We start from the raw sequence: 15,043 nt of genomic DNA, 5'->3' as shown, positions 1-15,043 counted from the left end.
TAGATACCTGCTTATAAAGCATATTCTTGCTGAAGGTTTTCATTGAATTAAATCAGTTTAGCACTAACTTTTACACTACTCTGATAGGACTGGTTTTTGATGCTGAAGATTAAACTGTTGGTCTTGTTCTTTATCACTGAGCTATATACTATAGCCCATGACTGCTTATTGTATGTGCACAATGCTTCCTAGTAGGTATGCAAGTAGAAATTTTGAATGAAATAGTAAGTGAAGGAAGAACAACAGTATCAACCAACAAGACCCCTGAGAGCTCCCAGGGACTAAACCACCAACCAAAGAGTACATACGCATGGAGGGACCCATGGCTCCAGCTGCATATGTAGCAGAGGATGGTCATCAGTGGGAGGAGAGGCCCTTGGTCCTTTGAAGGCTTGATGCCCAGTGTAGGGGAAATGCCAGGGCAGTGAGGTAGAAGTGGGTGGGTGGGTGGGAGGGGGGGAGCACCCTCATAGAAGCAGGGGGATAGAGGATGGGATAGGGGGTTTCTGGAGGGGAAATCGGGAAAGGGGATAACGTTTGAAATGCACATAAATAAAATATCAAAAAAAAAAAAGTAAGTGAAAACTTTCTCACTCTTGCTACACAGGTATTTGGGGAGACTAAAGAAAGAGAAGACAATTGTAATTAGACCTCCTTTCCTTCGACCAGAAGTGTCAGATGGGCAGATAACTGTGAAGATCATGGATAATGGCATCCAAGGAGAACTGCGGCGGACTAAGGTGAGAAATTAGGAAAGTAAAGCTAGGTAAACCCACGGAATTTCACTCATGGCAAAGAGAAACTTGCATCGAATGTACATCTTTGTGTTAAAGTCACTTAAATACAGATATTTTCTTCATTAGATTTCAAGTTCAATGACAATACACACCAAGCCATTTTCTTCCATGTCTTCATAAGATGTAACATCTTTCAGATGATAGACAGCTTTTTTTGTTCTTTATTATCCCCAAACTGACTCTTGTCCTAGTACTTACATTATGCCAATTTAATATTACCTAAATGTAGTTTCCCTACCTGATTTCTCTCTCTTCATTTATTAGTCTAAGGGAAGCCTAGAGATAACCGAGAGCCAGTCTGCAGATGCGGAACCTCCACCTCCACCTAAGCCAGACCTGAGCCGATACACAGGCCTTCGAACACACCTCGGCCTGGCTGCTAATGAGGGTAAGGGCTACCCTGATCTGTGAGATCCTAGAGATAGAAGACAGGAATGGGTACTATGTAAGCTGAGGAGAAAATGAGCAAGGGCTGGGAGGTAATAGTTGAATTATGTCTGAGAACACCCAGTGGATGATACTGGAGTAGTTTTCTTTGAATAGCTAGAAAAGGAAGGATGTCACTTATCAATAGACAGTTGTATATGTGAATGGTGTGTGTGTGTGTTACGCTGCTGGTGGTGGTGGCTTGGCAGATCAAAGGACAACCTCCAGGAATTGGTTCTTTCCTTCCACTATGGGTTCTGCAGATTGAACTCAGGTCTTTAGGCTTTTATGGCAAGTTGCTTTTATTTTTTGAGAGTATGCCTAAGTCAGAGAATTTCTTAGTATGTTTGATGCATTTGCCCACCACTGATTTTGAAACTAGTAGAGATCTTTGCTTTTTTTTTTTTTTTTTTGGATTTGGTTTTTTCAAGACAGGGTTTCTCTGTATAGTCCTGGCTGTCCTGGAACTCACTCTGTAGACCAGGCTTGTCTCGAACTCAGAAATCTGCCTGCCTCTCCCTCCCAGAGTGCTGGGATTACAGGCATGCGCCACCACCGCTCGGCTAGATCTTTGCTCTTAAAAAAATAAAAAATAATAACTCACCCACCCCCTTCCCAGGCAGTGATAGTTCAAGCCTTTAGTGGGTGGGTCACCAGGGAGTTAGAGGCCGACAGACTTCTAAGTTCAAGGCCAGCCAGGTCTACAAAGTTTTAGGACAAGGCCACTCAGGAAAAACAAAATGAAACAAAGAAACAAGAACTATGTAGACCAGATTATCATTGAACTCAGAGGGATTTGCTTGCCTCTGTCTCCTGGCCTATCACTGTTTTATAATTTTTATCATATGTAGATGGGTATTCCGCTTGCACGTGTTTATGTGCTCAGCATTTGTCCTCCTGCTTCAGTCTTCTGAGTAGCTGGGACTTTTATCTAAGGACCAGGCCCAGCTGAGTCTTTAGACCACAGCAAAATCTTATTGCCTAGACTTTGCTTTTATTAGGTATATTTGATTCTGCTGTGTCTTTTCCCTGTATTTTCAGAAACCCCATAAAGGTTAAAAGAATTAGCTTTACTAAAAGTAGTTCTCTCTGGGTTTTCCCCCATGTAGATAGCAGTCTCTTGGGCAAGGACAGCCCCCCTACACCTACTATGTACAAGTATCGACCAGGTTATAGCAGCAGTAGCACATCAGCCGCCATGCCTCATTCCTCCAGCGCCAAGGTACTGTGTACTCCAAGAAGTGGGGTCATAACCTCTGCTCATTCTGGAGGAGAGGAGGGGGGACTGTAAACGCCAAGGACATTGCATTTACTGATTATTGGCACTAATGGAGTTGAATCTCCTTGTGTTTTCATCAAAAAAGGAACAATGACACATACTAGATAAAACCACAAATTAGTGTCAAATCTGATTTGAGAAATGACTTCTGCCAAGTTACTTAGTTTCTGAAAGCCTCATTTCTTGCATCTTTAAGTGAGGTATTTGTTCCAGGTTATAGCTTTTCAGTAAGGACAAGCCATATGATGTCCAGGTTTGAAGTGTACAACTGGCATGCAATTTTGTTCTTCAGGGGGTCTTTGGGCTCTGGTGTCTGGCAGCTATCAAAAGGATTCCTAAGACTGCTTACTCTTTTTCCACAGTTGAGTCGTGGAGACAGCTTAAAGGAGCCAACTTCAATTGCAGATAGCAGCCGCCATCCCAGCTACCGCTCAGAACCTAGCTTGGAACCAGAGAGCTTCCGGTCTCCCACTTTTGGCAAAAGCTTTCATTTTGATCCATTGTCCAGTGGCTCACGATCCTCCAGCCTCAAGTCAGCTCAGGGCACAGGCTTTGAGCTGGGCCAGTTGCAGTCCATTCGTTCAGAGGGCACCACCTCCACCTCCTATAAGAGCCTGGCCAACCAGACACGCAATGGAAGTCTATCTTATGACAGCCTACTCACTCCTTCAGACAGCCCTGATTTTGAGTCAGTACAGGCAGGGCCTGAGCCAGACCCACCATTAGGCTACACCTCTCCCTTCCTGTCAGCCCGGCTGGCCCAGCAACGGGAAGCCGAGAGGCACCCACGTTTGCTGACAACTGGCCCACCACACAGAGAACCCTCACCAGTCCGTTATGACAATCTGTCTCGCCACATTGTGGCCTCCCTCCAGGAACGAGAGAAGCTGCTACGACAGTCACCTCCACTTGCAGGCCGTGAGGAAGAACCAGGCTTGGGAGACTCAGGCATTCAGTCAACACCAGGCTCAGGCCATGCCCCCCGTACTAGTTCCTCCTCAGATGATTCCAAGAGATCACCCTTGAGCAAGACTCCACTGGGACGCCCAGCTGTCCCCCGTTTTGGCAAACCAGATGGGCTAAGAGGCCGGGGACTAGGGTCCCCTGAACCAGGCACAACTGCCCCTTACCTGGGCCGATCAATGTCCTATAGCAGCCAAAAAGCCCCATCTGGTGTCTCTGAGACAGAGGAAGTAGCATTGCAGCCATTACTGACACCCAAGTAAGTATTTGTCTTACCCCCCTTAATTCAGCTCAATTAGCAGAAAGCATCAGGCCTTTGGCTGTACACGATTCTAGTATAGGCGACTCTGGGGATTCTGAGAACTCTTTTCAGAACATTTGATTGCCTTCATGAACAATTCCTCCTTAAGAGACTTAAGACTGATAATACTGCCTTCCTGAAGGTTTTCTTTGCCAGAAATTAAGTATATGAGAGCTGCAGTTAGGTGAGAAACAGAAATCAGTCTTATTTTAAAAAGCATATCAATAAAGTAAAAGGGACTGGACTGTTTGGGTAATATATGAAAAAGCTCACCAACCCCGATATTAGACCCTTTGTGTGTGTGTTTTGTGTGTGTTTTGTGCATCTTTCCCTGATGTCTGTTTCTTCTTTTTCCCCCAGAGATGAAGTACAGCTCAAGACCACCTACAGCAAATCCAATGGGCAGCCCAAGAGTATAGGCTCAGCTTCCCCTGGCCCAGGCCAGCCACCTCTCAGTAGCCCCACAAGGGGAGGAGTCAAGAAGGTGTCAGGGGTGGGTGGCACCACATACGAGATTTCTGTGTGAATCTTGGCGCCTCCCTTCCCCCACACCTCTGCACTTACACCAAAGGGCCTCAGGTGGCCACCTTCCTTCCTTCAAGGGGCTCCCCTTCTTTGCATGGACATTTTTTAAACCACCAATTCCAAGAGGATGAGGTTTGTTTTACAAAATGCCATGAGGTTAAGGAGAGTTGGGGCCCTGAGACTGGGGTGGCACCTCCCCCTCCTTTGATCTTTTAAGACCTTCCCTTCCTTGATCCCTGGACCAGACTCAGTGGACATTTGTGCAATTGCTCGTCGCCCTGGAGGGAACCAGATCATTTTTAAACCAGAAATAATTTTTTTTATTATTGTTACGGATTCTATTTTTTTCCTCTTCTCCGTTACCAGGTGTGTGTGTACATATATATATATTATAAATATCAAAGAAATTATATATCTATCCTGGGATGGGAAAACAAGGGAGGGATATATAGATATATAGATATATAGATATATATATAAGGAGGGGGATTTTATTCTTCCCTTTCCTTAGACCAGCAGGAAAAGAGAGACATTAAAGTCTTCCTTTTCTCCATGGTTCCCTCTCTTTTGTCCCAGTTACCGACTAAGGAAGTAGCACCCTTCCTGGTGCTAGGTGATTAGGAAAGAAACCTGGGTACATCTGGGGTTCTCAGATAAAAGAACTTGGAAATTTTTTAGTTTTCCCAGGAAAGGGGTCACAGTTCCATGACGGTGGTGGGAGATGAGGAATAGAACGTGGCCTAACACCAGGCAACCCCACCCTCCATTCTTGGGAGACAGGGATTGTGGTGGGCTTCAGTGAGCCCCTTCAATGCTTCCCTATAATTTACAGAGAAATCTTAAAATCCAAGGCCAGGAGAGAAGAATCCAAAAAGCAATATTTTTTCATCATATGCCAAAAATGGGATAGAGAGAAGGAGTGGCAGGCCTAAGCCCCTCCGATTGTCCCTTGGGGTTTACCCCTTAGCCCACCTCAATATGGTGCTGGGTAGGGGGGTAGCTGGGTTTTAACCTTTAAACAGGGAAGACTCCAGCCTCTATACAGAGACCCTTTAATTTTTTATTCTGATTAGCCATTTTAAACCAACAAGGAATAAAATAAATCCTGATCTAACCAGTTCCCCCTGACTTGTGTTTTGTCTGGTTAAGGCAGGGTGAATGGTCTTAAGGAGTCAAAAGGGAAACCTCATTCTCTGATTCTTTTTATTCTGGCTATCAAATTAAATGTCCTGCTGGGTGAGAAAAACCTAGCTTTTCATAACAAAAACATCCTGTGTTGAATCTGTTGCTATTCCTCAATTTCCTTTTTTGAAAGTAAAAACAGCTAAGCATGGTGGTGCATGCCTTTGATCCCAGAACTTGGTGGGTAGAGGCTGATGGGTCTCTTTGAGTTTGGGGCCTGCCTAGTCTTCATAGCCAGCCAGGGTTACATAGTGTGATGTCTCACAAAAACCCAAACTAAAAACTTTCAAAACAACCAAATCCAGCATTAAACCTCTTGCCAGAGGTTCACTTAAAAAACATGTAGGGAAAAAAAAGTCAGGGAGAAATAAACTTGGCTATTATACACAGGTCTTAGGGGCCAGGCCCCAGAAAAAGATGTGAGCATAATGAGACAAATACTAGTTTGTTTTCCTGCTAAAATATACTGGTGATTGTGGCTCACACAGGTATAAACCTTATTTGGGCCAGCTTTCCAGATGGAAGATGAAGATCATTCAGGCACTCTGCTCTGAGCATAATCAGCAACATATTTTGTATCTATGGTAGGAACATACTAGCAAACTGTTTTCAGACCATGTTTTCTATTCTCATTTTGATTTTCCAGCCTGCTAAGGAAATACTGTGATGGCAAGATCCAAAAATCTCTTGCATCTTAGTGCCTTGCCCTAAAAACTTTGACTCAAATAGAATGGCACTTGCCTCTTAAAAGACAGCCATACTAGTCAGTGTGTTAAACATACTTTAAAACAAAAAATAAAACACTGAAGTCCTGGAATCAAACTGCACAAAAGAGGGGAAAAAAAAGAAAAACAGCTTATTGTAAAAAGGATATCCATGAAAACGCCAATTGGACTAAACCATAAAAAAAGCATGGCCGCATGGCCCTTCTCTAGTGTATTAGTCACATGCACAGCAGGGGCTGGCCCCTGTCCAGCTGTTGGATGCCCCCACAACAGGGTCCAAGTGCCTGGAAGAGAGTTTTTATCAGCAGGTTTGGTATCATAGGAAAGCCATCCTTGGCAAAGTCTAGTAGTCCTATTAGCGAAGACTGCTGCTGCTGCTGGCTTGAGAGCTGCCCATACCTGGGTGGTCTGGACTATGTCGGTTCTGGAGAAAACAAAGAAAAGGGTAAGAACATTCAGAAACTAAAAGATGGACCTAACTAGATGTGGTGGTGCATGCCTTTAATTCCAGCACTTTGGAGGCAGAAGTAAGTAAATTTCTGAGGTAGAAAATTTCTGAGGTAGAAACCAGCTTGGTCTACACTGAATTCAGGCCAGCCAAGACTACAACTTGAAACCTTGTCACAAAACAACAAAAATTCTAAATAAATCATACAAGATGAGCCTGCTAGCATAAACCTGTTATCTCAGATACCTGGGAGATGGAGGCAGAAGAACTACAAGGCCTGCCTAGACAACCTAGTGAAACACTATCTCAAAAAATTATCAATAAGGGGCTGGATTTCTTATAGAAAACCTGAGTTCAGTTCCCAGCACCATCATAGCGGTGACTCCAGCTTTAGGGCTTAAGACACTGCACTCTAGACACTGCACTCATGTAGGGAAGCACATGTATTCATAAATACAAAAAAAAAAAAAAAAAAAGACAAGGTGACACAGAAAACTCAATGGGTCCTAACCACAACAGCCCCTACCTTTTTCTTTTTCTTCTCTTTCTTCTTCCTTTTTCGTTCAGGATCCTCTTCTTTCTTCTTTTTCTTCTTCTTGTGATCTGAATCAGATGGTGTTTCTATAGGAAACATTAAGAGTCAATAACCCGTTGAGCTTAAGATCTACTGCTATAAACTCTTAAGGCTACAGGAAAATCTAACTCTAGAAGTTGTAACTAATATTTTTCTCAAGTGTCCAGAAAGGATACAGAGATGCTGTTAGAGCACCTGTGCTAAGTCACTACTTGCCAAAGAAATGTCACTACATGACATTTCGGGGTCCAGAGTAACTTAAGCTTAACTGTAAAGGCCAGGTCACACTTGAGCCAGTGTCTCCATCTGAATAAGAGGTGCTCCTTACCTGGGGGAACAGGATCCTGGGTACGGCTCTGTTTGTGCTTATGCTTATTCTTCTTCTTGGGAGGCTGAATATGCATCAGCCGACACTGCTCCGGCAACTGAGGGAACCAAAGGAAGGTCCAGGTGAGCAGAGAAAATCCTCTCTCCCATCATCTGTTCTCAGTAAATTATGAAGGAACAGACTTGCACAGAAAACTACTTCCACGCCTTTCAGACCATTTGCTTTCTTACTCCCCAAAGAGAGACTCACCGGGCCAGTGTGGAGGCGGAAACCAGACAGCATGGTCCCTGTGATTGGATTAAAAGAGCCTCCAAGAATAGGAGGCTTCTCAATGAGGGAGCGGAGGCTGCTGTTGTCATGGGAGCCAGGAAGATCAATCATCCCTGGCAGGTCAGGCAGGAAGTTACTTAGCTTTTCCTTTACTTTCTTCCCACAGAACTTATTATAGGCCTGTTCCAGGTTGTAGTGTGTGATTAGATTGGTGCTGCCTGTCAGCTCTGTGCTGCCTAGAAAACAGTAATAATGAGATTATACCAAAAGCAGATAACTTTTTGTTAGTAACTCAGAAGTAAATTGAAAGAAAAAATCCTCTAGATTTACTTTATATTTCATCTGCATGTTATATGTACCATGTGTGTCTGTCTGGTGCCTACAGAAGTAAGTCAGAAGAGAGGGTTGGATCCCCTAGAACTGGAGTTAAGGAAGGTTGTGAGCTGCCCTGGGAACTGAATCTGGTTCTTTTGCATATCTTGTTGGGCCATCTCTCCAGTCCCAAGAAGGACTATATTTTAATGTAAATGTAAATGAGGAGAATTTAAGGAGAATTATCTTAAGTTACTGCTATTGCTATGAAGAGACTACAGCAACTCTTATGAGAAACTTGCTTGCAGTTTTAGAGGCTCAGTTCATTATCATGTTGGGTAGCACAGTGAGAGCGCATGGTGCTAGTGAAGGAGTTGAGAGCTATCCATCCCCAGCCTAGAAAGAGAGAGCCTAGGCATGGGCTTGTTCAACCTCAGAGCCAATAGCCACACTTCCTAGTCCTTATCTTTTTAAAGGAATTCCATTCCCTGGTGACTAAACATTAAAATATATGATCCTCTGGGGGGGGGCATTCTTATTCAAGCCAATTATAAACTATTTATTTAAAAAAATTAAACCAAATAAAGCCAAGCCTGGTGGCACATGCCCTTAATCCCAGCATTCAATTGAGAGACAGAGGCAGGTGGATCTCTGTAAGTTCAAGGCCAACCTAGTCTACAAAGCTAGTTCCAAGACAGCTAAGGCTGTCTCACAGAGACCCTGTCTCAGAAAAATCATACAATTAAACACACACACAAAATCAAACAGAAACAAAAGCAAATTTTATGGTTGAGCATCTGTAGGTCAAAAATCTGAAATATGAAACTTAGTGAATTCTAGCACTCAAAAAGTATCATATTTTGGAGCATTCTGGACTTCCTATTTTTGGATTCAGGATGTACAACTGGTAAAAATCTATGCAAATATTCTGAAATTTGAAAAACTAAACATTTTAGATAAGCATATTAGACTATAGACACTAAACCTGTAATAACACGATTGCTAGGTATGGTGATGCACACCTGTAGGTATAATGCCAGGTCTTAGAAGGCTGAGATAAGGCAGTTGCATTCAAGGCTAGTTTGAGCTACCTAATGAGAGCCTGTCTCAAACACCCCACCTCAGTAACATAATAAACAAACACAAAATACTGTACCATGGACTAGAGGGATGGAAAGGCGCTGGAGCAAAGGAGGGCAGAGATAGAAACTGAGAAAAGGAAAACGCTAACTAGAATAACTTACTTGGCATTGTATCAAATACTGTTCTGCTTTTCATAAAATATCTCAGAAACATCTTTGTGTGAACCAGCATAGCAACCTTATAATTCAGTTACAGATACAATATATTCAATGGCTGACTTTTTTCAAAAGAATAGAAATATGCTAATAATATGGACAAAATAAAAGAGTAGAAATATCTAATGTACAACTTCACTGATAATTACAACAGCAAACAGGTAAAGTGGCCTGTTTATGATATCTACTTGGGAAAGTTCAGGTTCTGAACTGTGAAGACAGATGGTTGGTGTCTTATTCATATGACTGGCTAGTGCCTAGGTTATACATTTAAATGTTTGTGACATAAACAAGCACTTTTCTTCTGGCCTAGGTCTTACTCTACATATTTCTTTCTCTTCACTGTGAAATAACTCAGAAGAATGTTGTGCAACAGTGTTGCCTCTCCTAACTGGACATGCCTTCTGTTTTATCTCATTTGTCCTATTTCTGCTAGTGCTCCTCCGAGAAGGTTATGTTTATGGCTCAGTAGAGAAGGCACTTGTTGCTTTTCATAATTTTTTTTCTTCCCGAAAGGTTTGTCTGTTTAACAGCCCTGGCTGTCCGGAACTTGCTTTGTAGACCAGGCTAGTCTTGAAAGAAAAGAGATCTGTCTACTTCTGCCACCCAAGAGCTGGGACTAAAGTGTGAGCCACAACAGCCAATGCTTTTCAAAACTTGTAAAAAAGGAGTTCAAGCATATCAAAGTGGCATATTCCAGTAATCCCAGCATCCAGGAGGTAGAGGTAGGAAAATAAGGAGTTCTTGCTCTTCCTAGACTGGCAGGAGTTTGAGGCCATCCTAGGTGACATGAGACTGCCTTAAAAAAAAGAAAGAAATAAAAATTAAGTAAATATGAGGAGATGATCCAGGTTCTATTTCCAACACCCACAGGGCTGCTCGCAGGCATGTGTAGATAAATCCAGTTAGAGGATCACACACACACACACACACACACACACACACACACACACACACACACACACACAGTGCATAACACACATGCAGGAAAACATTCATACATATAAACACTAAAAAATAAATACAGGTTTAACTTCTATTTGAACTGTTCTCTGAAAAAGATTTCTAAACCCCTTTATGAAACCATGGCTCGGGGCTGGAGAGATGGCTCAGCAGTTAAGAGCACTGACTTAACTCAGTCCTCAGTTCAAATCCCAGCAACCATATGGTGGCTCACAATCATCTGTAATGAGATCTGATGCCCTCTTCTGGTGTGTCTGAAGACAGCTGCAGTGTACTTACTTATAATAAATAAATCTTTAAAAACCAAAAGTATGACTCTAAAAACAAATTTGAATTCCCAATTCTATGTCAATTCTATGCAAATTCATTTTTTTTCCTTTTCTTGAAGTTCTAAGTATTGTTCACATCATTATGGCCTCTCTATTCCAATTCTTGGAACTCAGGTTCTGTAGTTTTAGAAAGCAATACTTCTTGTTTAAAACAAAACAAAACAAAAAACAATAAAACAGTAGCACAGTGCTTAGTTTCCTATGTAGCTTGTGGAAGGCCTGGAGTGCATTGGGGCGGGGGCGGGGGGGGGGGGGTGTATAAACCTCTACTTCTCATGGTACTTGAGTCTAATAATTTTTTAAAAAATGATTTATTAAAAAATTTTTTATACAGTCTCTTTCTAAAGTCTTGGATGACTTGGAACTCACTATGTAGACCAAAGTTTGCCTTGAATTCAGAGATCAACCTGCCTCCGCCTCTTGATTCATGTTTAAAGATTTATTTTTTATCTTATTTGTGTGTATATGTGTGGATGTTGTGTGGATGTATGCCACATATTATCTGAGTGCCTGTGGAGACCGGCAGATGGTACTGGGATCCCTGGAGCTAGAGTTATATACAGATAATTGTGAGGTTCCCGTGTGGGTTATAGGAACCAAGCTTGGTCCTCTGGACATCAAATATCCTTAACTTCATAACCTTTGAGTCATCTCTCCAGTTCCCATAGACCCTTTTAAGGCAATGTCTCATGTAGCCAATGATGACCTTGCACTCCTGATCTTCCTGCTGGGATTATAGAAGTATATCACCAAGCCTGGTTTGTCAAGTATGGAGATTGAATAGAGAGGTCTTTATGCATGCTAAGCATGTACTCTACCAACGAAACTACATCCATAGCCTTCCTAATCATATTTTACTACAACTTAACTTTGATGTCTAATCAACCACTAGTCTTCATGTAAAATTTCTAATATATCCAGCTGGATCTAATTATCTTCTGGGTAGAAAACAACAGCAACTGTAACACTATTTCCTTTGAGAAAATGACTTTCTAATTTTGTTCACCTATATAAATTCTTCAGGGTTCACATAAATGATATCTTATTCTTGCTGTCATTTTGGCTAACAGATTTTAAAAACCATCAGGTAGTTTTTAACATTGCTTCCTGTGTGAAGCACAACTATAAATAAATAAGACTGACACCCACAAAATATAAGCACAATCCTTAGACCATGTATCTTGGATCTCAAAAAACAAGCTACCTGAAGACCAGGCTTAATAATCCCCACTTCTTATAATCCCACCATATCAAGCGTTTGCCTCCAACAGTCAATACTTATCAACTGAGTTATAAATAAATGGTACAATTAGGATGGGTAATGCAAAAGATAAACTTCACATACCTGAAGGCAGAGGCAGGTGGATCTGTGTGAGTTCAAGGCCAGCATAGTCTACAATGAATTTGAGACAAATCAGGCCTACATAGTAAGAGCCTGTCTCAAAACCTCAGTAAGACAGGCTGGAGAGATGGCTCAGTGGTTAAGAGCACTGGCTGCAGAGGTCCTGAGTTCAATTCCCAGCAACCACATGGTAGCTCACAACCATCTGTAATGGGATCTGATGCCCTCTTTTGGTATGTCTGAAGAGAGCAATGATGTACTCATATACATAAAATAAATAAATCTTAAAAAACAACTTAAAGAACCCAATAAGAACAAAACAACTAAAATAAGGAAAAAGAAAACTGCTTTAGCACAGTCATTTCTTTATGCTTCAGTTTTCAATTATAAAATACAGACAATACCAATCTATCTAAAAGGACTAAGGTAAGTATTACATATGGTTACTACACTGATGTGAACTCCAAACTATTTTGCTAATAGATAATTGGGATAAACAAACTTTTTATTTATTTTTTTGAAGCAGGATCTCATGTCTCCTAGGCTGGGCTTGAACTCCAGATCCTTCTGCCCTCACCTCCTGAGTGCTGGTATGTAGTACCACAAGTTTCCTAAGATTCAAGGTGCCCAGATACCTCTTTTTTTTTTTTTTTTAAAGACATTAAAACAGGGGGGTGGGGGTGGGGGTGGGGGTGGAGAGATGGCTCAGTGGTTAAGAGCACTGCCTGCTCTTCCGAATATCCTGAGTTCAAATCCCAGAAACTACATGGTGGCTCACAACCATCTGTAATGAGATCTGACACCCTCTTCTGGCACGTCTGAAGACAGCTACAGTGTACTTAGAGATATAACAATAAGTTAAAAAAAATTGTTTTAAAAAAAGATTCATTTCAACTAGCTTTAAAAAAACATAAAAAACATTGCTATATTAATTGAAAAACAAAATAGAAACATTTTATGATAGAACTGAAGATTTACATGGAAAATATATCTGGTAAAATTATAGAAAAAATTAGAAAAACATGTTAAAACTGAAGATTATCATGGAAAATTTTATATAGATATAATAATGGTAGGCATAAAAGTATTCCTGAGTTAGTTGAAAGTGGAATTATAAACATTTTCTGATAAAATTTGTAGATTTACATGGAAAATATTTTTGATAAAATTGAAGAAATATATAGAAAAACATGTTAAAATTGATGACTATCATGGAAATTATACAGATAAAATGATAGGCATAAAAATAATTCTAAGTTGATTGAAAATGGAATTATAAGCATTTTCGGGTAAAATTGAAGATTTACATGGAAAATATTTTTGATAAATTTAAGAAATATATAGACAAACACGTTAAAATTGACCATTTCATGGAAAATTTTACAGATAAAATGGTAGATATAAAAAAACCTTTCTAAGTTAATTGATATCTGCCTACAAATCCAGCCCTACAAAGGATAATAGATGGGAAATACCAACACAAGGAGGGAAACTACACCCTAGAAAAAGGAAGAAAGTAATCTTCCAACAAACCCAAAACAGGATATCCACACAAACATAAAAATAACATCAAAAATATTAGGAAGCAACAATCACTATTCCTTAATATCTCTTAACATCAATGGACTCAACTCTCCAATAAAAAGGCGCAGAACGCCTCTTAGTTTTTAGCTCTTCAAATTTTTTCTTTCCATAACTTCCTACTCTCAGACTACCACACCCACAATTCCTCTCTCCGTTTATATTTAGTTCTTTATTTCTGTAGGCTTTACCTTTAACATGTAACTTGTATTCATTTGCTTCTCTACTGCTAAGACCTGGTCCAGACCATCTCTTTTCTGAACAGTTAACTTTGATTATCCCATTTTCATTTCTCATGTTTCTACTGAATATCTAAAAATCACTAAATTAGATCATTTCGCACCCATCTTGAAATGACTTCAACTTGAACTTTAAACAACTTACATTGCCTTATAAAGGCCTCTACCTATTTCCCATCACTAATGGATTTGTTCACTTTCCAGAGTCCAATGTATCGTCTGCCCCTCAGATATTCCAAGCCCCACCACAAAACCTTCTTGAATCTAGTATCTCCTCTCTGTCCATACACGGATGGCTTTATTTATTCTTGAATGCTACCTACTCAGAGGTGATTCTGTGAACGCGACGCCTTATCCATGGCAGGCATGAGTTCTACCATTGAGCCACGCCCCCCGCCCCCAATTTCCCCGAATAATTTTATGAATGTAAGAATTGATTCAATTCTAATCCTTTCTTTGAACAGGTTAATCTCCGAGACCCTGACAATGAAGGCAACTTACTACAAAGCAAGTTTGTGACAGACTTTAAACTAATATCGTAACGTCTCCAGACGTTAAATCGGGTCTCCCGAGTTCCAAACAACGGCTCACGTTTTTATAGTCACAAACGGCGGTCAGAGAACCCGGATCACGGAACTTCTCGCTAGAGGTAGTCCCAGATATTCACACCCAATCCAAACCCACCCCAGAAAATCAAATTATCCTTTAGGGCTGTGAATCGCCGAAAGGCTTCAGACACTGGCCCACTGGCCACGCGTAGCCCTGTAACCTCACTTCCAGCGCGGCAGGCAGCTAGCCCAACCGTCACCTAACTATTACCTGAGTGGCTACTTTTGGCCCACCACTCACCTGGCAATTCCCGCATAAGGTAGAAGGGGCCACTTCCAGCCGTCGACTTATCGGCTCCTGCGGGGGCCGAGGTCGCCGTCGAGGGCGGGGCTGTGCCTGGACCACCTCCTGGAGGAGGAAGGGGTGGCGGGGGAGGCTTCCCAGGCCCGAAGCCTAGGGTGCTTGGTGGCGGTGGGGGGTCAGCTTGCGCTCCAAACAGAGCGGTGAAGTTCTCCATTGCACTCTCCGCTTCTGCTTACCCGGGATCAGGCGTTAATTACTTTCATTGGACAGGACTTCAACAGGGCACCACCCTCTTTGTCTAAGAGCTTC

The 15,043-nt window shown here is 41.6% G+C and overlaps 2 protein-coding genes across 2 annotated transcripts in view; one reads left to right on the top strand and one right to left on the bottom strand.

Annotated features, from left to right (window-relative positions):
• The window catches only part of Zdhhc5 (zinc finger DHHC-type palmitoyltransferase 5), a 28,475-nt gene extending 23,070 nt beyond the window's left edge, over positions 1-5,405 (top strand). Inside the window, exons 8-12 of the mRNA XM_052182824.1 lie at positions 608-740; positions 1,062-1,185; positions 2,333-2,445; positions 2,865-3,724; positions 4,127-5,405. Of these exons, the coding sequence (XP_052038784.1) occupies positions 608-740; positions 1,062-1,185; positions 2,333-2,445; positions 2,865-3,724; positions 4,127-4,292 (1,396 nt within the window). The 3' untranslated portion in view covers positions 4,293-5,405. The remainder of the gene's footprint in view (positions 1-607; positions 741-1,061; positions 1,186-2,332; positions 2,446-2,864; positions 3,725-4,126) is intronic.
• On the bottom strand, positions 5,330-14,994 carry Med19 (mediator complex subunit 19). The gene is made up of 5 exons (XM_052182829.1): positions 14,732-14,994; positions 7,798-8,054; positions 7,549-7,645; positions 7,173-7,267; positions 5,330-6,622 (listed from the first exon to the last, which is right to left on the bottom strand). The coding sequence occupies exons 1-5, from the start codon at positions 14,946-14,948 to the stop codon at positions 6,554-6,556; spliced, it is 735 nt and encodes a 244-aa protein (XP_052038789.1). The 5' UTR covers positions 14,949-14,994; the 3' UTR covers positions 5,330-6,553.
• Positions 14,995-15,043: the final 49 nt, after the last annotated feature.

The sequence above is a fragment of the Apodemus sylvaticus genome, chromosome 5 (assembly GCF_947179515.1).
Source record: "Apodemus sylvaticus chromosome 5, mApoSyl1.1, whole genome shotgun sequence".
NCBI lineage: Eukaryota > Metazoa > Chordata > Mammalia > Rodentia > Muridae > Apodemus > Apodemus sylvaticus.
This window is presented reverse-complemented; position numbering and strand designations above follow the sequence as displayed.